A 22,060-nucleotide genomic window follows, 5' to 3' on the forward strand; every position below is an offset into this window, starting at 1 on the left:
GATAACAAGTGAATATAATTGTTCATGGCATATTTCACAAAAAATGACAGCACTAGTGAATGTATTTTGGAGTAGCAAATGTATCTGAATGCCAGAGGGGAAGGGATTAAATTCTGCTAGAACTAAAAGATCTATTCTGGGATTTTTTTTTCCCCTGCAGTTCTCTAACCCTTAATAACTATATTTGTTATCTAACCAGTGAGGTACAGTAGAAAGAGGGAAGAGGAGATTAAAGTTTCTTGGGATGTTCTGCAGAATGTGGTGATTATTAGGAGTGCTGGAAATTCCAGTTAATGCAAAATGTAGAAGTCTCTTGTTTGTTCACTTCCTTAAATGTGTGTGGAGTGAGGGAAGTTGAGAGGGAAGAAAAAGTTACAATTACACAGGAGTGGCTGAATGGGCTGTCAGTTTGTAACTCAAGGGACTACTCCACAAAACATCAATGCCTGAGATTTGTCTGGGACACATCAGAGTTAATGCTTATCACAGCTTAGTTAAAAAGATAGCTTTATGCAGAACACGCTTTGCTCCAAAAACAGGGAGATCTATTTTTGCTGCATCCAGACCCAAAGATTCAGACTAATGAAAAGGCAGCAGGAAATCAACGAAGTTCTCAGATTAGAAGTCTAAAGGAACAGCAACCACTTCAAGAATTTCCTGCTATAATCCTTATCTTCTGTCTTTAATATTACTTTTGGTCCCCTGAAATAATTTGGTAATCTAATCAGAACATAGGATTTTTTGTCTGTTTTAGATTCACCCATCATTGGCCTATCATTTAAGGGAAACCCAATGGACAAAATCAAGTTTTTAGCCAAGCTACTTCAGGATGTTAGAGGAATGTGACTTTAAATTCTGTTGCCATGTAACCTGTTTGCTGCCTGTATTATGGACTCTCAGTGCCTGGTAAAACATTGCAGGTTTCCTTTGGTTCCTTACAACAGATTTCAAAAGGAGGCATCTCATAGTCAGTAGCAAGAAAGTATTTTCTTCTGATGGCTGCCAGGGCAATCAAATGGAAAGGGATTTAAAAAAAATTAAATGCAAAAGAAGTAGTAGAGTGTCTGATAGTTTCAAACAATATGCTGGAATCTTTCTGACAATGAAGACTTTTATTGCACCCTTTTAGTGCCTGGGGTTTTAATTTAACACATCAATGAGAAGGCAGTGTTTAAAAAAAACACCACCACCACTGAAAACACCAGCAGGACTTGCTTTTATTAGTGCAATTCATAAGAAATTAGAACATTTAATGAGAAAATCATTAACCATGAAAAAAATGGACTGACTTAACTTGGGAAGCTTAAGTAGTTAGACTTGAATTTAGTTTGTCAGCTACTGGTGAAATAAATAGAGAGTGAGCTGATTACCTCTGGCACAGTAGGCACTTCAGCACACTTTCTTGTGCTGTAACTGCTGTTGGGCACAACCATTATCTGCCTCCTTTTCTAGAAACTGTCAAAACCTAGTGGGAGAATATCAAACATGCCTTGTTTCACACTATGCAGAGATATTGTCCTTCAGATTCAGTTCAATTAGGCATTTTATAGAAAATTATGTAACAGCTGGTGCTGTGCATACTCGTAAGAGCAGAGAGGAACAGAGTACTTAAACAATGTCTCCTTCTTAGTGTGCTTACTTCTTGTTTCTTCCACCACTCTGGCAGGTGATTTTCTTTGTTGATGCTTCCATAGCTGAGATTCTTGAAGTGATGTCTATGCCCATAACATCTGGAGCTGGGAAAGGCTATATATAAATCGGTGGAAAGGTTCTGCTAATCCACTGACTGGTCATTAACAGTACAAGAACAGGACAGGCAGATGCTGGAAAGCTTTCTGCTTTGGTCAGAAAGCTTTCCTGAATCTTCTTCCTCAATGGCAACAACACTGGTAATCTCCCTTGATAGACATCCTCTTTTAATAATTCTGAGAATTTGTTCATTTTTTCAGTTGTTAAAACTTAACCCCTTTACCAAAGGCTGATTTAACTGCTGGTGTGTGTTTCAAAAGATCCTGTTTTATTGTTTGTTCTTAACCCAAGCCTTGGCTCTTGTTTTGAGAGAGGCAGGACACTATCAACTCCCTATTCATTCTTTTCACAATGCTTCTGAGTTTATAGATCACTGTTGTGTCCTCCTCATGCTTGTTTTTTTCCTGGCTGAGGTGTTTTGTCAGAGGGTAAAACTGGACAGTTCCTTAACTGTAAGTAAACATGAAGAGAAAGTAAATTACTAAAAACTGGCAGAAATTAGTTGGGATTAGCAGAGCTCTTGGGTGGCATTTCTCTTGTCTGTTTGCAGTGGTTTACAGCTACCTACATTCAGGAGCTCAACAGTAAGGGTAAAACTGGTGTTCCCCTTCTTGTTGGTACAGGTCTCACTGTTTAACTCTGCTTCTTTCTGTCAGGCATGCACAGTTTATAATCTCTGTGATCATAAACCTCTTTGCTCTGATGAAAAATTATTAAACTACCTGTACAAGAGACAAGACATACCCTGATGTCAATAACAGCAAGGTCTTTTAACTGCAGTCACCCTACACCTGTTGGTTTGACATTATTACACCTTTCTCATAAATGTAATGCTTTCATTGAAATATGCATTGATTGCAAAGGATGTTGAGGGGATACACTTGTGTTGTAAAACATTAACCTCCCTAAGCTTAAGGATTCCAAATTTTTATCAAACAAGTTACGCCTCTGCTTTTTTTCATGGCTTTCAGGGAGAAGTATGCCTTGGACATGCTTGAGGTTCTTCCTAGTATATCTGACTTTTCCAGAGAGGCTGAAATTATTGTCACCAGCTTATATAACAATTATCAACTTGCATAGCTTGAGGCACTGTGGGTATGATTGACTACTTAGGTGCCTGTGGAGTAGAAAAAGAGAGATGTAAAAGAAAAGTTGGGTTTTTTTCCTTGGAAGTGTGCATTCTTTTGTTTATTTATCACTTTATTTCTCCTTGTCTTCCAGTGAGTCAGCAGTTGAAAAACCGCATTGATCAGTTCTTGGAAAACAAAGGTTCCCAGTACTACATGAAAGGGATCGACTGTATCAGAGCTTTTAGAGAGGAGGCCATGAAGGTAATGTCAATGTGTGAATACTCTTACCTCTTTCAAATTAGAGGCATGATGGGCCTGTTTGCTTGATAATTTATTGCTACAGCAAAACCAATTTAAATATGTTTCAAATTTTAGAAATAGAGTTGCATTTTATGGGGGTTTTTATTGTTTTTATACTGGAATGGGGACTAGCCTCTCTGGTATTACTTGCTGTTGTTTGTTTTTATTTAAACATAGAACTGAAGGCCTATGACCTGATGCTCGTGCTAGTTAAAAGTACAGTACTACAATTTTCTTTTTCAACAAAGCTAGTTACAAGCAAGTCTTTCTAGTTTTCTGAGAGGTGCTTTTTGTGGCTTACCATTCCTTAGAACTCACAGTTTTAATAGATATAAAACCCAGATTCTGTAGAGACTTTTGTGTTCACCATGTTAAATGACTTCATGAAGAATTAAGCTTGCTTTAATAGTTCTTGCTTACAGTTGCTGTTACATTTTTTTTTTTCAGCTGTCCAAGGTGCAGTGCTTTAATGACTTTCTGCAGGCACTGAAATCAAAGTTGGAAGATAAAGCCTTATCTGATTTCTGGGAGATCATGGTACAAGGTAGGATGGCATTAAAAAAAAACTAGGCAATTTCTAGCTGTATTGCATTTACCCATTAAGTAAGAAAACTTCATTAGCAGTGGGGCACTTAAACTAACCCCACTGCAGCATTTTGATATGCTTCATTCCTGCGGCTAGTTAAAAAAAAAAAAAAACTTTCATGTTGCAGTTTCCTTTCCTTTTCTGCACTAATAGTTTTATATCAGCATTATTCATAATGCATTGCCAAGTCTTGTTGAAATGGTAAATTAATTGTAGAAGAAGAGACAAATTAAATGTTATGGGGTAAGGAGAAGAAGACACAATTTCAGCTGAATTTCAGAATAAATGGAAAAAACTCATGCAGTAGAGCTATAAAAAGATTCTTGCAGTTTAAGCTTCCAAAAAGTCACAGATAGCGTTGAAATGTGTCACTGATCATTTTGTATTTAAGTAACCTGAAGGACAGAATATGTGGTAGTATGACACCTACCTATGATTAAACTGGGAGATACAAGGCAGTGCCATTCTAAAAGACATTCAGAGACTACACAAGTGATAAATAAAGGAACATTTTCACAAATAGAAAATGTAGCAGACTAAAAAAAAAATCTTTTACATCATAGTCTTGTTTTTAATTGGAACCAATGCTAAGGAAATCTGTTAAATGCCCAGCTGTATCTCTTAAGGGTGCATGCTATAAAATGCAGTGATGTGATTTTGTGTAGTACCATTCAAAGTGATGAACTCCAGACATGCTGTAATGTCTACTTTGTCCAGCTTTGAATTACAGGATGGGAATTTGCTTAGCAATGTGAAAAAAACAGCACAGGACAACACTGACAAGATTATATTCAGTAGTGCTGTAGGGGACCTTCTCTGTATAAATTTGGAAAAAGAAACCAATAAACTTTGAAAGTAGCAAACTTGGATCTTTCAAAGCCATGAATAACTTTTAGTTAGTATAAATCAGAGTTTTTGACAAACTGAAGTATGTTTTTGAGGAAAAAAATCGACCAAACAAACAAATACAAAGAGAGATGATATTTTCATACAGCATAGATTATCTTCCTTTGAGGACATGGTGAAATGAAATCTTGATGCTTAATGCATAATCTGGCTGCTCTCAGTAGGCAGCTGAAATTGCTTTTTACTTGCTGCTAACAAGAGCAGGAGTTCTGTTTTCTCTTATTCTTGCCACATGACCCATCCCCTGTTTTCTACCGAGTGTGGTGTGCATTGGGTCTTGTCATGAGTGACTGCCATCGCCAAAAGAAGGTGGATGTGAGTTAATGAGTTAGTGGCTCAGAAGAAAGGCAGAGCTGTTTGACAAATTCCTTTGTTCATGAAACCCTGCCATGTGGTTCTGTGGGCACATGAAGGCGATTCTACACTTACACTGCTGCTGAAATTTTTATGAATCTCCTATTCTTTGCTCTCACACCCAGAGCTGCTTATTCAGGCACATGCATTTGTATGGTCAAGTGATGAACTAGACTGGAAAAACTGTTGGGGTCAAAATAAATGGAGATTTTTTGGAAGGTTTTTGTTTGGAGGGGTGGGACATCACTGCACAGTGTGGTGCTGCTGGCACAACGAAGGAGCAAAGTGGGGCAGGATCAGCACTTTAGTAGTCAGAATAGATAATCACAGCACAAGTGTCTGAATCCCAAGAGTTAATTTTTTCTGGGGACCTAAGAGCATGCTGTGAATGACTAAAAGTGCAATTTCTAATAGATTTTCAGCATTTTGTCTGTGAGCTATGATTTCAGTGTCTCATTAGTTTGATTGTCACAATATTAGCAGTTTCCTAAATGGATACTTCCACAAGCTTATGAATATGCTCATTAATTTATTTTTATATCATATTTTATATCATAGTTGACTCATTTATGCAAGACACATTTTCCTTTGAGTGATACTCTTTTTTTTGCTGGTGATGATGACACATCCAGAAGTTGAAATGTGGAACATTTTTTTCACTTCTAACATTAGGTGAATTTTTGGGAAGCCTTCTAATGATATTTTTATGTTTTGTTTTTTTTTCAGAAAGGATTTCTTTGATCACTAAAGATGAAGCGGAAGGAAGTTTGGTGACAGGTGAAGAGGCTGAGAAGGTATCATTTTTTTAATAAGCATCTGTTTGTATAGAGCTCTTGCTGTGGAACTGAAGAGTTTCTCATGTGGATAAATCTTCAGCTGAATGAAATAAGATCCATATGAAGAAATAAGAATGTTAATTTGCCACACAATTGAAACTTCTGCATTTCAGAGCAAAATTACTTTAGCATGTACAAGTTTTAATGTAATTGGTCTTTAAAAAGTAGCATGTATTGAAATGATCTGAAAATATACTCTACAAAGAGTAGGAACTTCAGCAACTCAGTGTAGTGGAACAGCAGAGTGCTATTTACATATATAAGATCACTATTTGAACTTCACAGAAAGAAATATGTTCTCACTGGTAGCACGAGTTCAAAAAACTGATACTTTTTAAAAAGGTTTTGTGAACTCCAGCAATTCAAGTTGTTGTGGCTAATTTTCACCATACATGCAGTGATACCAATATTTTCCCTTTGTGTAGCTTTTGTGGATGGGTGGGCATTATACATAATGCTAGGGGTATTATTGGTGACCATATTAGATCCTTTGGAAATGGGAGTTTTGGACTATTTACAGGTATAATTTCTACAGATATGTAGCATTTTAGTAACTACAGTGATGAAAGAAGGATGTCCCAGTTACAAAGGACTGAATTGTAACAGGGAGAATGGTGCCTTCTCTTTGGAGGGAAGCAAAATTCAGAGCTGCTGTCAAAAATGATATTTGTGTGGAGAGGATAAGATGGATGTTTTTGTATCAGGGTGCTAGTTTAGGAGATAGGTCCTTGTATCACAGACCCCCCTGAAGGTGACACTGTGTCCAAAATCACCGTTTTGCAGAGAAGTAGCTTTTATAGAAGATGCCACATTGATTTTTGCAGCTTCCAGGCCTTCCATAAGCAATAGGCAGAAACGGGTAGAAGTAGGTTCTCTATGATTTAGTTAGTGAGTAGAAAAAGGTTGTATTTTAGAAACTGCTTTTTTCATCTGTAACAATTTATCTCAAGGGGAAGAAGGCACAGAAATGTCATGAAAATGAAAAGCTAACAAACTAGGAGTCCAGAAAGCTGAGCACATGTGCAGGATACAAATGACAGAGTATGGTGATTTTTCTAGACGTGGAGGACCTACTGGCTATTTATCATTACACATAAAGGTATAGAGCAACTTTTCCCCCAGTGGTGGTTTTAAAGAGTATCAGCCTTTTTTATCTACTTCAAGTGCCATGAAATTACTTGGAAACTTCCTAAGACAATATTGTTCTTGAGAACTGTACTTTCTAGGCTGAAACTACCACTGATGCTCAAAAAATGTGCTAATGCTGTGTGAAATAGCCACTGTTCCTTAAGGAAATCTCTATTAACCACAAAGACCTTGCAGCATACCGTTGTCTTCCCTGTGAGCTTGTGGTGGCTGAAAAATACTGTGCCTGCATGGGAATGCAGCACAGATGAGAGAGTATCAAGGACTGGATTCACAGCTGCCAGGCTAAGCTGGAGAAGGCATTTATAGGCTGACTGCAAATTTACATTTCTGTTTACCATCATCCTGCAATCACCATATATTGCAATACAGAAACTATTTTGTGACTGAAGGTCATTTTGTGATTGATTGAAGCTCATACAATAGTTGTATCTTCCCATTAAATTGGAGGAATACAAGATATTGCATGAAATCAGTTTTGCAGCAGAGTTCTCTAAGATGGCAGTTACCTTAACTACCAGAGTAATTGGATTGCATCTCTTTGCTAGCTAAGCAGTTGGCAATTCCAGATACTCACTAGATAACCATCTCCCCACACACTGTCCAAATCCAAACCCAGAACTCTAATTCCCATTGGCTGTTAAGGGCTCATATGACTTTTTCATTAAGGAACTGCAAGACTGTGTATTCTTGGAGTAAGATCTGCAGGGATAGAATATTTTATCTTGGTATTGTGGAGCTGGTATAATATCTAGTCCTCTTTGGTCCAATTAAACCCTGCCACAATTTTCCTGTCTGATACAAAGCCAGCATTTTCCTAGGTCTACAGCAGATTGCAAAAGTGGTTCATTTATTTTTTGTACTGAAGGCGATACCCTTCATTTAAGGGTTATATTGGATTTTTTCAAATACCTCCCAGCAGAGTAAGATGCAAGTTTTCTTCACCTCTGTAGAGGTTATGTGCAAGCCTGTAGGTTGTGGGGTTGTCTCTTAGTGTTGTCCTTTGTGACACAAAAGCCCTTTCTCTTATGTGCTGTTTACTAGCTGCTCGTAGTTTCAAGACTGTTTTGTCTGTAAGATTACAGGTTTTATAGGGTTGTTGTCTGCAGGAAAAAGGAAGACTTACCAGGCTGCTTATTAGACAGGTCAAACTTTCCTTTTTCCTTTTGCTTGAGGTAGGTTATGCATGCATATTTTCCTATCACTGAGAATTTTTTTTTTCCTGTAATAGGGGAGTTACTCTTTTTAGAGCATGAGGATGGTAGGTTAAAAGAGCAGAAATGTCAAGTGCTTTTTCTGGTTGCTTTGGGGAAGATAATGGATTTCAGCACAGCTATTATATGTAATTTGCTTTTGCATAAATGTAAAACAGGTTTTCAGAAAAAAACCCCTGCTTTGGATGTTCACCATTTGATGGAAACTTCAGGTTTCAATTTACTGCAAATCTTCATTGTACATTTCTCTGGCTTTTAGCTTCCTTTGCATAATTTAGCACGAGAAAGCTGATTGTAAAATTTTTTAAAAATGTGCTACTTCCAGAAATACCAATTGACTCTTAATTAAATGTAAAAAAAGGAAATTTGATCTGGCACAAAAAGCCTTTCAGAGCTGACAAATGTCATTAGCTTTTAGTTTCATAGTATGTGCTTTATATTACTACTAGATTAAGAACTCTTCCAACAAAAAAGATAAACAGACATACACCATCCTGAAATTCTAATTCCTTCTGTCACATTCCCTGCCTTTCTTTTTTTTTCAGCTACAGAATCTCTGATAAGTTAAACTTAGCAGGTTAGAACATGAATGTTGTCTGTGGAGTGAGATTTCTATGTTTCTCTTGGATGTTGCTGCTTAGGATGTAGGAAAGTTCTGACCTTTGGTCACTGGGGTTCTAGAGAAGGATCAGAATATTTTATTTATTAAAATAATGTTTAAAATTTTCACACTAGAAATGTGTGGTCTCAGAGATTGGTGATGTTGATAGGCATCCCATGGCCTCTTACACAACCTCTCTGGCTGACACAGTTGAAGTCCCCAGCTGAACAGCAGCTCCCTTTTAGGAGCACAAAAGAGTTATCTAAGCAGGTATTTATAGCCTGTTTAATGTGGCTATTTTCTACTTAGCTGTTCTCTTTCATCATCTGGAGTTATAGTGAAGTTGTTTCTGACTTAAGGATGACAGGACTCCAAGTCTGGGAATGTGGCTTTTCCTCAATAGCTTCATGCCTGTGTTTTCTTGGGGGGCAGGGTTGTTTCTAGCTCTGTATACTTGTTCTGGTGCATTTTAATAAGAAGAAAAAAAAAGATTTAATGTTAAGGATATTGATAAAAAGTTAGTAACTAGGATTTGTAGACAACTGGATGCTTTTTTTAAGTAAGAGTTAAGTATTGCCGTTTTTCCCTACCATTTTAATGTTTTGGGTTTTTTTAGGCTAAGAGAAAAATCTGTGAAATAATTTTGGAGGTGGTTGTACTCCAGATATTGTCTGTATGTTTGATTTCAGTTTTTATAGTATCTGAGCAACTTACCTTTCTCTTCTGTTTATGAATGTCATGCTTTAAGTGAAGGGCATATGGTGAGTTGTATCAGCAGCAACAGCAATGTAATTTTACATAATGGTTTTCCATTTTTAAGACTGGCATTCTAACCATCTTGCATATTAGAGGGTTTTTTATTTTACTCATATCTTTGTTCATTTGGTAAATGTTAATTGAATTAAATGGGGACACTTAAAAATTCAACACAAAACTAGAATGCTATGTGTAGGAAATGTCTCAAAGAAGCCATTGGTCACCCTCATGTATGTACTCATAGCATTGGGGGTCAGGGATTTTGTTATCCCTAAGCATTTTGTACCTACACACAATATTTTTGAAGACCATAAACCTGGTCAAACTGAAATGGATAAAATTTCCATCTAATCCAGAATCCCATCTGACAGTGAACAAAAAAAGATGGGTAGATAAAAAATGTGTAGTCCTAGACTGCAGGCACTGATGTCTCAAAAACTTCTTGTGCCTGAAGTTGTTTCTGTGGACTTAGTAGACTTGAAATGATTTCTCGTCTATGCATCTTTATCTCCCCCTGAGTCTAGGAAATAATATTTGCAGCATCCTTATCACAGGGTTCTCTACAGCCCTCTACATGTGTTGTCTCAAGAACCATGTCCTTATGTCTGGTTTTTGACACACTTCACCATAAAATCCTTTAAAAGCAAGTCTTACAAAGTTTTCTGTAGTTGAATATGGTTTTGGAGGGTGGAAACCAGAAACACTTCCTTCCTGATTTTTAATTTCAGCTGGCTTTGTTTTGATATTCAGAGGAGACATTCTGTTAACGTAACATTAAAGGCTCTCAGTTTTGTCAGTATCACATATTTTTTTATTTTTTTTTTTTTTAGTTCTTGGCTCCAAAGGAACAGAAAAATGAAACTCTGCCTCCTACAGATGAAGGTGGTGATGTTGATGATCTGGTGAGTACTATAAAGATGTGTTGTGGCTTCAGAATTAAGCTGTAAGTGAAAGGTGCAATGAGAGAGCCAAATGCTTCTTAAAGCAGTAGATATCAGAGTGCATGGCTTAGAAAACACCTAAGGAATTGAATCAGAAGAGCCACATGAAATTACTTACTTGCTATTGTAAGACTTAGGCAGGTGTGTAATTTCATGATGGCAAATACTGTGTGATGTAGTAACATAGGTGTTTACAGGGGTGAAATGTGTCCTCTAATATGCTTCAAAAGAGCCAGTGAGGCACTCATTTAAAAGTGGATTGGTATAATTTACTATAATAGCTTTTTAAAAGGTTTGCAGATCTTGAACTGCTATTTATGTGGGTTGAAAATTCAAACATTTTTAAAAAGATGTTTTGATCTTTTGAATTAAATTTCTCTATATAGGCTTGCTGAAATTCAAGGATATCAGTTTTTTTTATAAATATTTTAGCCATCTTTTACAGGCTGTCTCATTACAAATCTGTCTCCAAGGCTTCAGCTGATGGTGTAGATGGTTTTAAAGAAGCTTAGATAACAGACAGATCTCTACATTTGGACTGTACTTTTAAAAATCTATAAATTGCACAGATGATTATGTGAAGATGAGATTTTTCAGTTTGTTTTTGGACTTTATAGAAGATTAGTACTGAATTATGTGCAATCTATTTATGTTACATGATAAGGATTTCCAAATTTGCCTGGTTTTCTTAGCACTAAACACATATTGGAAATTACATCAGTGCTGCTTCTTTCAAATCTGTTTCTTCTGTTTGCAGCTGGACATGATGTGACCAGTGATATATGGTGACTGTAGAAGCAAAGTTTTGGAAGAGATGGCTCTGTGAGATGGGGCCCAAAAAAAGATCTTAATGAGAAGACCGTACATCCATCTTTATTTTTTCAAATGAGAACAGAAATCCCAGAAACGTTTCCAGCTGGTATAAATGGCATCTGACTTTCAAAACTAGAACAGAAGATTGAAATTGTCTGAAGTATTTGGGCAGTAATGGTACCTTTGAGGGATCTTTTTTTTTTTCTTTTCTTTAAGACTGAATTTAGCTTGTCCTTTGTATTGCTTTTAGCTGAACACTACTAAATTTAATGAGAATCTGTTCTGGTGCCTGAAATTCCTGTTGCATTGTGTGGGAAGAAAGACAGAAATGTCACAGCAAGGTTACCAGGTAGTACTGAATATTTAGTGGAAGTAACCCTATAGGTTTATTGTTACAGAAGTGAAAAAGTATCTTATTTTCATGCTTTAAAAAAACCAACCAACCAACTCAAATAAACACAAAACAAGATAGAGCAAAAAAACCAACAAAGCACCATGAAAAACACCACAGAGGCTTGTGGGAAAAAATTCTAGGTCAGGGACTCACAAGTTAATAGTTTGAAATACACAACAGAATCTGAAGCACGCAGCAGAGCCGGGTGTGCTGATTTTGCCACACTGACCCCAGATCAGTAATTATGGTCTTCTCTGCACTACAGGTTCTCTATCCTGTCAGCTCAGCAGCAGCCCAAGGTCTCTGTCCCTTTCTGTGACACATTTTCCTGTTTCAGGGGCTGGTATTTTTGATTTTTTAGACTTGTAACTAGTATGGTTACTGTAGATGCTCCTGGTGCTGAAAGGAGAACGAATCAGTTCTGTGTCCACTCCATACACTGCTGGGAACTGCTCACCCAGAGCAGGAGAGTCCCTCAGGGCTGTACACTGACAGCTGGGATGGGTAAGTGATAATAGTTAACACTGCTAACCAGGATGGAGTAATGTCTGCACAGAGCAATCCAAACTAGTGAAATACTGCTTAGAAAGAGACATTCAAGTCTGATTGCAGAGCTGAAGAGACAGTAATGACACCTTCACACATGCTTGTCTCTTAGAACCAGATTCATCCCTTTAAAAGCTGGTGCTTCATTATTATAAATGTATAAATGTACTGTGCAAAATGGTATTAAGATCACAAAAAAAAGGAAAAATAATGATCTGTAATTGCAAAATGCTGTGGAATATTTGCGCTTTATATTGGCCAACAGCTTTTATGTGGGAAATAGCAATTGATTTTTGCCCCTACTTCCTTATACAGCAACCTATTTTCTCCTGTCTTACATCCTATCCTGACTAAGTGGAAAGCATTTCTCAAATGCAGATGGCAGGGAGCAAGTGATTTTTGCAGACCTTTATAGCTTTTGTATCACCAGAAGATATTTTTCTCAACTGTAAATAAGGATTATTTGATCAGTGATTTAAAGGCCAATATATGGAGTATGCTGGCTGAGGATTTCTTATACACTTTTTTTGTTTAATAAAAGTATTTTAAAGGTCAGGTTTTGTCTTCAGAGCCATGTTTGCTATAATCAGGTGACTACTTATGCAGTGCCTAAAGGAAACTATCAAAAGCCCCTTTTCTGGGCCTACAATGCAAACATTGAATATCAAAATCCCTCCACAGAACCAGAGTATACTTATCCTATTCTTTATGAACCCTAAACTTTGCAACACCCCAGTAAAGTAGTTTTTACTATATAGTAGTGATGATGAGAAAATCTTGGGTCAAGACCACACAGAATATAGAACCTGGTGACCAGAATATGGAGTTACTTTGTTTCTTTTGGTTTAGTTGACCACATTTCTAGAGTGGATTGCTTTTGTCAAGGACTATACATTTAGTTCATGGAGAATTGCTGCATAGATCTTGCTACCTGTACAGCACAATATGTCCAGGTAGGCTCAGTGTGGTGATTGAGTTGCTAGTACTGAGAAGAGGAATGAGAATTTATGACTCAAAATAAATAAAAGTGAATTCTTCGAAGGCAAGAAAAGCATCTTTCATTCTGCCCAGGCTTCTGAGTTCAGTCTTCAGAAGCTTCTGATCTTGGTGAGGTCTATCACATCAGCAGCCTGATTTTATATTTGTTCTTTGGCAAAGGGCCAGCTTTCAGGTTCTCATTCAATGACTGAAAGAGATCTTGCATTTAGATCGAGTTCACATTTTCAGTTACAAAGTGTCACTTACTGTTTGGTGGGCTGACGCACTGTTTACATTGAGAATTCTCATTTTCAATTGCCACACTGCCCAGTCCTCAGAAGCACTAGAGCAGTTAGTTGTTCACTTCAAAAGCAGCTTTAAAGGAAACATAAAGTGCATTTGTTTTCATGCCAGTAGCAGCACATCCCTTGTAATGTACTTTATAGGCAGAGAAATTATCAGAGTGTCTACAGAAAAGAAGACTGTAAAGACTTCTCTTCCTTAATTAGAAGAGGGGTGTGGACTAAAAAAGAAATATTTTGCAGTGTGGACCTTGGGAGGTGGAGAATATCCAAAAGTATTATACCAGAAAGGGTAAGTATGATGTGAGGGAGCTGGGACCATAGCATGGAACTGAGAGTACTCCACAGAAAAGGACAAAATGCTGGGTTTGGGAGTCATAGAGGAAGAGTAAGACTGTTCTGGTTACAATATTCTGTGAATCTGTAAGTGTCTAGGCTGTATCAATTCTGCACAAAGCATTTTGCTCCGTCACTGGGTAAGGGGGTCTGCTACCTGTTATGTAGTTCTCAAGTTTGGTCCAAACCAAATTTGTCCTCTTGGACAGTTGTCAATATGCCACAGTAATAAAAAATAACTTCCAGAATGTTACATAGTTGAAGACTTGTGATTTGTGTGATATTAATCAGGTTGAAATGAATGTCAGGCCAACAGTGTGATGTCAACATGTTTGGAGAATTCTGAAAGCAAGGCTTCATATCTGTTCTTGGAATGTGGCACAGAAGTATTACACATGCCATCAAAACACTTCTAATGTGAAGAGACCTGTTCTGCTGCACTGTGGTCTCTTAGTTGCCAGGGTGGATTTACATCTTGCTAACTTTCCTGGTATTTGGGTTTTGACAGAATTGTCTGTTTGATGTTGCAGCAGGATCTTTGGAATTAGAAAATGAGGAAGGAAAATCAGTTATCTCAGTTGTGAATTCTAAATACACAGGCCATTTTTATATTCTGCATTTGCACATGATAAAAGGCAAGGGAGGAATTCCCTTGTGATCTCAGTAGGGTCAGGGATAATCTGGAAAGAGAGTTCTGACTTGCATGTTGCTAAGCTGGCAAATACACTGGTGGATGTTGCTGCTGTGCTTCTAAGGGTGGGTTTGGATTTTTTCAGCCTCACCACTGTCAGTGTGAAATAAGCACTTAAATTTAGCTGTTGGTTTGTGACAGTGGAAAACTCATCTCCACTAAATTTTCTGCTTTACTTCCTTTTCCCTTCCATCTTCATTCTTCTCTTGGTGCCATTACAGTAGTGGAGCTCAGTGCTGGGAGCACTTGTGAATTTCAGATGTAGGAAACCTCCAAGTTTTCTTGTGTCTCTTTTGAGATGTGGGTTACAAAGATTTTTTTAAAAACTCAAAATATTCCCAGTGCTAGCGGGGGACTGGAGGCCCACCTAGGCTTTTGTTTCTAAATTCTTTGAAGAACTAGCACATAGAAAAAACAGTTCTTTCAGCAAACCCTCACCACTTAAAGGTGCTGGTAAAGAAAGGCAGCACTGACTTCAAGAGGTGACTTGCCTTTCTGGGGATGGAGTTTATCCATAGCATTTCTCTGCAGTGTTTTGAGGGCAACTCTAGAAGAAGTTCTGTACCAGTTTGAACTCTTTTCTTGTGATTACTGAGCCTGAAAATTTTAGAGGAATAGATTACCACATATTAAAGAAAATAAAGGAAACCAGAATAGGGGAAGTTTTCTTTTGTAATACTATCGTATTCTGATGTGAAGGTCTGAAATAGATATACTAAAAAAGGCAAGGCTGTAATTTTTATCCTGTCTTACTTTTCCCAAAGGATCAAAACCCACATTGAACTCTGCATAAAAAATTGGCATAGAGATACTCTTTACAAGAAAATTACTTGAAAAACATTTGAACAAAGCTTAGCTTAAAGTTTGATCATATTTTTCCATGCAGCAAGTTTTGGTGAGTGGAAAGATTATGTCTCACTCTACCTTCCCTCTTTTACTGTTCTGGAATAGTGCTTCCTTTTATGAAAATAAAAGACCTCAAAAGGAACATAAAAGCTCTCAGTTTTGTTTTTACAAACCAGGCATAGCTTTAGTGCGTCTGTGAGATGAGTGCCTTAAAATAGACTCTTTGCTCATCTGACTCTGCACATACTGTACTGTAGTGACTTAAGCTGGATAGAAATTAATCTGCTTCTTCCCAATAAACTTTGTGAAGACAGCATGACTAAGACACATAGTAAAATTAATTCTGTTCCTTCTTATGCTTCCTCAGCACAAGTCTCAACAGTTGACCATCAAAAGCACCTCTTTTAGCAGGAACCTGAAATACTTACAGTACTTTTTGCTGTTACCAAATATTGAATTATTCTGCAGCACTATAAACTACTCAGATTTGGTCACATAGATATTTACTGGTGTATTAATTCTTAGGGTCCCCTCCTATGCACCAAGTGAGCTGTATGGGCTGCTGTGAAAGTCTGGAGACTCTGTAATGAAATTAGTAGGTTGGCCATGGAAATATATTCACTGTTGCTTTAAATATATCAAACCAAAGGATTGTTTTTCTTCATGGTCTCACTGAGTTCCAACTCTGTCTCATCCTTTCTTCCTATTTTAACGCACAATAATAGACAGTAATAACTGTCATTTTCTTTTCCTCCAGAAGGGAGTGAATCTTACAGCTTTCAAGATATTATCAGAAAACAGAAATACCTCCAATGTAGGGTATAACTAGAAACGTTTTCTGTCTGCTGTCTGAGACAATGCATAAGGGGAGCACAAACCCCTGAGGAGACCAACTGTGGTGCAGATATTTTTGCCTGAAGCATGTGGATCAGATATAATGCTAGGAAAAGAAAGGTAAAATAGCTGTTAGTACCTGATTGCTGGAGTTTTGTATGACTGGGATGTATGAGAATGCCTTTTCCAGCCTGCTAATGCAAGTAGTCAATTGACAAATGTTCTCTCCCCATGGAGCGAGTCCATCAAATGGCCCCTATGCTGACTTTTCACAAGAATTACAGGAGCTGTATCGGAATGCTTAGGGACCTTTTACTTACTGATAAAGGAGGGAGGGGGGTGGAGGGAATTCTTTTTTCTTTGGTCCCAAGCAGGCCAGCATTGAAGGCTCTGATCTGAATGGGTGAGAGCCTGCCAAGAGCATTTTCCTGTTTCAGTCCTGTGTGAATTTGGTCTCCTAGCCCTCAGTTGTCCTGAATGTTGAGAAGGTAGCATTTCTCTGCCTGCAAAGCATGAAAAATGGCTCAGCAAAGGTGAATTGAGAAATCATATGATCTTTATCTAGTGATTGTGATGTAAATTCCTCCCTGTTACTCCTTGGGAGCTTTCAGTAGTTGCCACCTGTGGGATCTCTACATTTCAGTTTAACACCAAGGTTTAGAAGGCTAAATGCTCTCCAAGAAGAGCATAACCCAAGTGATAGTAATCCACCTTTCACAGAACTGTTCTGGGTGCTGTACAAATTTGTATATAAACTGAATCCCACCTTTAACTAGCATCTGATCTTCTAGCAGCTCAACTTGCTGATTCACTTCATTTTCTTGGCTGGGGTGAATTCATCAAAGATAACATCAGCCAGCAAGTATATCCTTTTTCTCCTTGAGTAAGAGGAATAAAGATTTTGGGAAGGAAAGTTGGTTTGGTGATGGGAAAATTGCATATGTTTAATGAACTTGCTTTTGTTTTATATGCTATCCCTTAAAGTACCAGGACTATCAGTGTGTTTTGTAGCTATTAAGGCACTGATTAGCAACAGTAACATTATCTTTGGATAATGCACTTGCTGCAGAAATGCCTTGAAGAGGCAGAGATAGGGGAGGTTTCTGTCTTTAGTACTTTTGCTGGCTAACCAACGAGGAAAACTTGGGAGCACCTGCACTTACAGGGACCATATGCATAGCTAAGCTGGGTGGGCTTGCTTCATATTGTTTGTAAGGGATCTGTGCCTTTGTCACAAGGGGTGGCTCAAAACTATGTGAGATCTGGTGTTCAGGCTTCTTGGAAGATAAAGGACATACTCCAGAAGAGGTGAATCCTCAATGATTCCATCTAAATTAATCTGTAAATTAAACAGTAAGAGAAACAGGCTGTGTCCTCCACAGCTGCATCAAAATTTTCTCATTGTTTTATTTTCTAAGAATATAAGAGAGCCAATATGGTTCACTAGTTGAGGACAGCAACAGTGGGGTTTTATACCTAGTTTGTTGAAGGCTCATTAGGGGCCATTTATTCACAGTTTTGCAGAATATCCTGAGTTAGAAGGGACACACAAGGGTGATCGGGTCCAACTTTTAAGTGAGTGGCCCATGCAGGCAGTGAACCCACAACCTCGGTGTTGTTAGCACCATGCTCTGACCAAAAATCTCTCTGTCTGTTGGTTATTCTCCCTCTCTAATTGGGAAAAGTTGTTTACTTATGATATTTCCCAGGGAAGGCAGAGGAAAGACTTTTGACAGACTTTGGTTGGATGAGACTTCATATACAGAAGGTATGTCAGTGCAAAAGTTTTATGACAGAAGATTTGGGGGAATGGGAATAAATGAAGAATAAAAAGCAAGTTATTTTGATGTTCCCTGGGCATGAGGAGAACGTGATCATTAGTCTTGAGGAGAAATGGAACAGTGGGAGTTCCATTAAGTGTCCCACAGGCACCAGGAATATATGAGAGGCAGACATTAAACAGACAGAGACTGAGGCATTCTGGAGAAATGGAGAAGCTGTTATTCCACATAATGACTTTGAAAGGCAAGGAGAGGAAACAGATGAGGTTTCAAAGGTTATTATTGGAAAGAACAGCCTTTCTATATCTCTTTTCACATTCCAGAAAGAATGATCTGTTTTACATAATGAGCATTTACTTACAGTTCTCCCAGACACACACACACTGACCTATTTAAAAATGCAAATGGTCATGAAATTCCCTTTGGGCAGCAGTGACAAGATCAATGTAGAAGGAATAGGGTTAGTCCAGCAAGACAAGATGTAATGGGGTTGTAGTTTGTCTGCAAGAGATTTCTCTGCAGTCCTCAGGAAATGGGAGCAATATAGGCTTTAGCATTTGAATGACTCACAGCTCAAGGTTTACACATGAGATTGTGTATAATCCCTGTTAACCTAAAGCTGATGATGATTCAGAAGTAAGAACTGCGATGAGACAGAGGACATGTGAAAAGGAACAAACATGATGAGAGAAAAACATGCAAGAATGACCTTTTGCTACCCACAGGTCACTATAACTTTAAATACAAGAATGAGACATACCCAAGGGGACCGCTGGAAATCACGGGAAGCACATTATGGATACATGTTACAGATTGAATGTGTGCTGGAAGGCAGGACCATCTTCGCCTTCTAGACAGCTGTGTACTCCTCAAGGGAAGATAATTCTGCAGAATCTAGTTCTTCATAGAAGAGCTGTGGGCAGTTTCAGAGATTTATTGTGGAGTAGAGAGAATTGAAATGCCAAGTCACAACTACATAGAGAAAACGTATGTTAGGTATCCAAAGCAAAATAATATCCTTCTCTGACATTTAACTGCTGGAGTTTTTGTGCAGGAATTTCCTTGTGATGGAACCTGGTCTTGAAAAATTACTCTAGGCCAGGCTGCAAATGATTTGTGGCTAGTACAAAAACTCATCCTATGGGATGAGTGAAACTGGAGAAAATACAGTTCTGTCATTCACTCAGTAGCTGCAGAATGGCAGGAATTGTTGGGATGTAACTCTATATTTTGTTAAGCTTTAAGTCATAGAGTAGTTTGGGTTGGAAGGTGTGGTAGGCACACAGTTTGTGGTGATTGGGAGTGGGGCTGTGGCTGAGCCTCATCCCCAATGGGCACAGCTGTGAGCAGCACTGACAGCAATGAGCCAGGGAGTGCCAGGGGCACTGACCAACCACCAAAGGGACCAGAGGGCACACAGGTGCAGTGCATCAACATGAGGGGATAAAAGGTTGGGCTGAAGAACAAGAAGGGCAGATGCTTGCAGCCTTTTGAGGTGATATGGTGTTACTCTGTATGGGCAGATGCCTGAAGCCTTCTGATGAGGTAAGGTGATACTCTGTGTGGGCTGAAACCTTCTGGAATTGTATGGTGACACGCTGTGTATTGGACCCTCTCAACATTGGCATGTGCTGTGGTATATGCTGCAACATGAAGGGGTTTTGAAAAGTCACCTAGTCCAGCCCCTCTGCAATGTTTCTTTAAAGAAACAACCCCAATTTCCAATTCCTAGAAGAGCAAATGCATCTGAAGGCAATGTACCTTTGGCTAAAGTTTTTGTTGTACAAAGATTTCCTTAAGTCTCTGAGGATTTTCTGTGTACTCTCAGAGACAGCACAAAACCAGCAATGGGGCAGAAGCTGATGTCTTCATTGCACTACAGTTTTCCTCTGGGTAACATTGACTGCACAGATGATACTGAGGCAAAATCCCCAGGTACACCTAGGTCTGGCAGCCTGGTTGATCAGGTTCTAAATGCGCTGGTGGCAGGGTGCAGGGAGGCTTGCACAGCTGCTGTGAATGATCTTCCTCTAGACTTTTGGGGATTTGTTTGGTGCCCAACAAGCTGGGCATGTCTGTGGAGCATGGATTTTTCCCTGCATGAATTAAAGGCATCAAGGCTACTGAGAGAGGGAGAAGGAAGAGGCAAGTCAAAAAGCATTTACAGTTTGAAGTCAGATATTAGCTGAAGAAACAGTTCTGCTAAATTGCTGCTCCAAGCCACATGATTCCCTCCAGCCTCTTTTGCAGCTGTGCTTCATTCCCAGCTCGTACCTTCAGATAAAATCAGCAATGTGTGCTGCACTTCCAGGTTTGGGAGGCAAAACCATTAATTGCAGGAAATTGCCATCTGATTCTGACTCTTGGGGACTGGAATGAGATCCCCTCAAATCCTTCTGTCATAATGGCTTTTTACCTCTCCAGAAAGGTACCAGTGAGGCTCCAAGGTACCATTCTTTGGGGACATAACAATTACTCCAATGCTGCATGGTAGGCCTCTTGCCAATTTGTTGTCCTAGGCTGCTCCATTATAGCTTTTTATCTTGCTGTACAACTAATCCCTGCTCTCTGAGGCCAATGTCAACCTGGTGACCCATAATTATCTTTCCCTGAGTTTTCCTGTTATTACTAGTTCGTGAAAATAATTTTGGATGATAAGGTGAGAAAAACTCACGTTATGGTGCTGCTATATGAGCAGCTATGGTATTAAGCATATGTATTTAATTCATGTCCAGAAACTCCTATGAGTAATGAACCAAGGATTCAGGTTTCCCTGCTGCTCAATTTCTAGCATGTACAGGTGGTAAGGGTTTCTTTCAGTGAGAATCTGCTAAAAAGATTTCAGGACTTTGTGTGTTTATTAATAAACTTAGTGGCACAGAGAGTGCTGTAGCAGCTTACTTTCATCCTGAGGTTTTCAAAAGAAAAAGTATTGCTCCTATTTTTCATCTGAGTGATTTATAATCTAGAGAGGCAATATGCACACAGGTCAGTATTGGTAGAAATGCAGATGTAGGCAGGACAAGATTGTTCCTGTGGAGGATTTTGAAGATGCCCATTTTGGGCTGGGGCAGTCAATGGCAAAGGCTGTGCTCTGCCTGCATATTCTGTGTGCATGTTACAGTGTGCCAAAGCTGCATTGATTTCCTTGCAAAATTAACAAAGAAACTGTTCTTTACCCACAGCCCTGGAGTGGAGGTGTCCTCAGGTGATGTCTGTAAAAATAGGTTAGATCTGAAAAAAATCCAGTGGAAACAGGCTGGTTGTGCTGTTCCCTTACCCCCTTATTGTCTGTTCTACTCAAGAGGCTAAAGCATCTTCTAGCAATAACAGCGTTTCAAATTTAAATCCTTCCTCTTGGGTGTTAATCTCTATTCTGTGTCTGTATCACTGAAGATGTGCTCTTGTATAAGGGTGTATTCACAGGGTGACCCGCTGGAAGCTGCATCTGGCAGGTGACTGAAGTACCAACCTAGAGCTGCGATCCTGGGACGCTCTCAGCCCCCTTTGCAGGCCTCATCCCCTCTGGGCAATGATCTGCTTAGAAAAGAGGCCCCTTGCTCTGAGGACAGTGTCTGTCTGACCACACTCTAAACAAACAAGCCCTGTCTTTTGCACTTCTGGAGGAATATCTAGGAGGAAGGTGGATTAAATAAAACAGGACATCATTTTACAGTAAAGGAGAGCTAGGCTGTGCTCTGGGTTCTGCCACAGATACTCTGCACCTACATCCACTGCACTCCTCATTTCCTCCTTGTACCTGATTGTAGAGTGCCCATTTATCTGTGCAGTGGATAGATCCTCCATCTGAATCATGGTGGAAATGCTGTGTTTGCTTAGTGACAGCTCCTCTTCCAGCTGCTCTTTGGAGCTGAACTCTGCTCCCTGTGTTACACTGAGTCATTTAGCTTGGCAATTTTGACCATACAGTTTGTATGACAAAGGAATGATTTTTCTAGCTCAAATAAGATCAAGCATAGATGATCTTTTAATGAAGTGATCCTTGTGCCTGATTGTATTAACATCACAGGGAGACAAATGAACCTGAGCTGCAAAGAGCCCCCCTGCAGCTATAATTAG

General features: G+C 38.8%; 1 protein-coding gene across 3 annotated transcripts in view; it reads left to right on the top strand.

Annotated features, from left to right (window-relative positions):
* Window positions 1–12,767, top strand: part of XRCC5 (X-ray repair cross complementing 5) — a 54,517-nt gene extending 41,750 nt beyond the window's left edge. For 2 of the 3 annotated variants that reach the window (XM_063161852.1, XM_063161851.1), the window contains exons 17-21: window positions 2,971–3,080; window positions 3,567–3,663; window positions 5,692–5,759; window positions 10,349–10,420; window positions 11,217–12,767. In XM_063161852.1, coding sequence (XP_063017922.1) covers window positions 2,971–3,080; window positions 3,567–3,663; window positions 5,692–5,759; window positions 10,349–10,420; window positions 11,217–11,231 — 362 coding nt within the window. In that variant the 3' untranslated portion in view covers window positions 11,232–12,767. Of the gene's footprint in view, window positions 1–2,970; window positions 3,081–3,566; window positions 3,664–5,691; window positions 5,760–10,348; window positions 10,466–11,216 lie in introns of those variants that run through there. The other variant, XM_063161850.1, reaches the window with a different exon arrangement.
* The last annotated feature ends 9,293 nt before the right edge of the window (window positions 12,768–22,060 follow it).

This window comes from Melospiza melodia, chromosome 8 (assembly GCF_035770615.1).
Source record: "Melospiza melodia melodia isolate bMelMel2 chromosome 8, bMelMel2.pri, whole genome shotgun sequence".
Classification (NCBI taxonomy): domain Eukaryota; kingdom Metazoa; phylum Chordata; class Aves; order Passeriformes; family Passerellidae; genus Melospiza; species Melospiza melodia.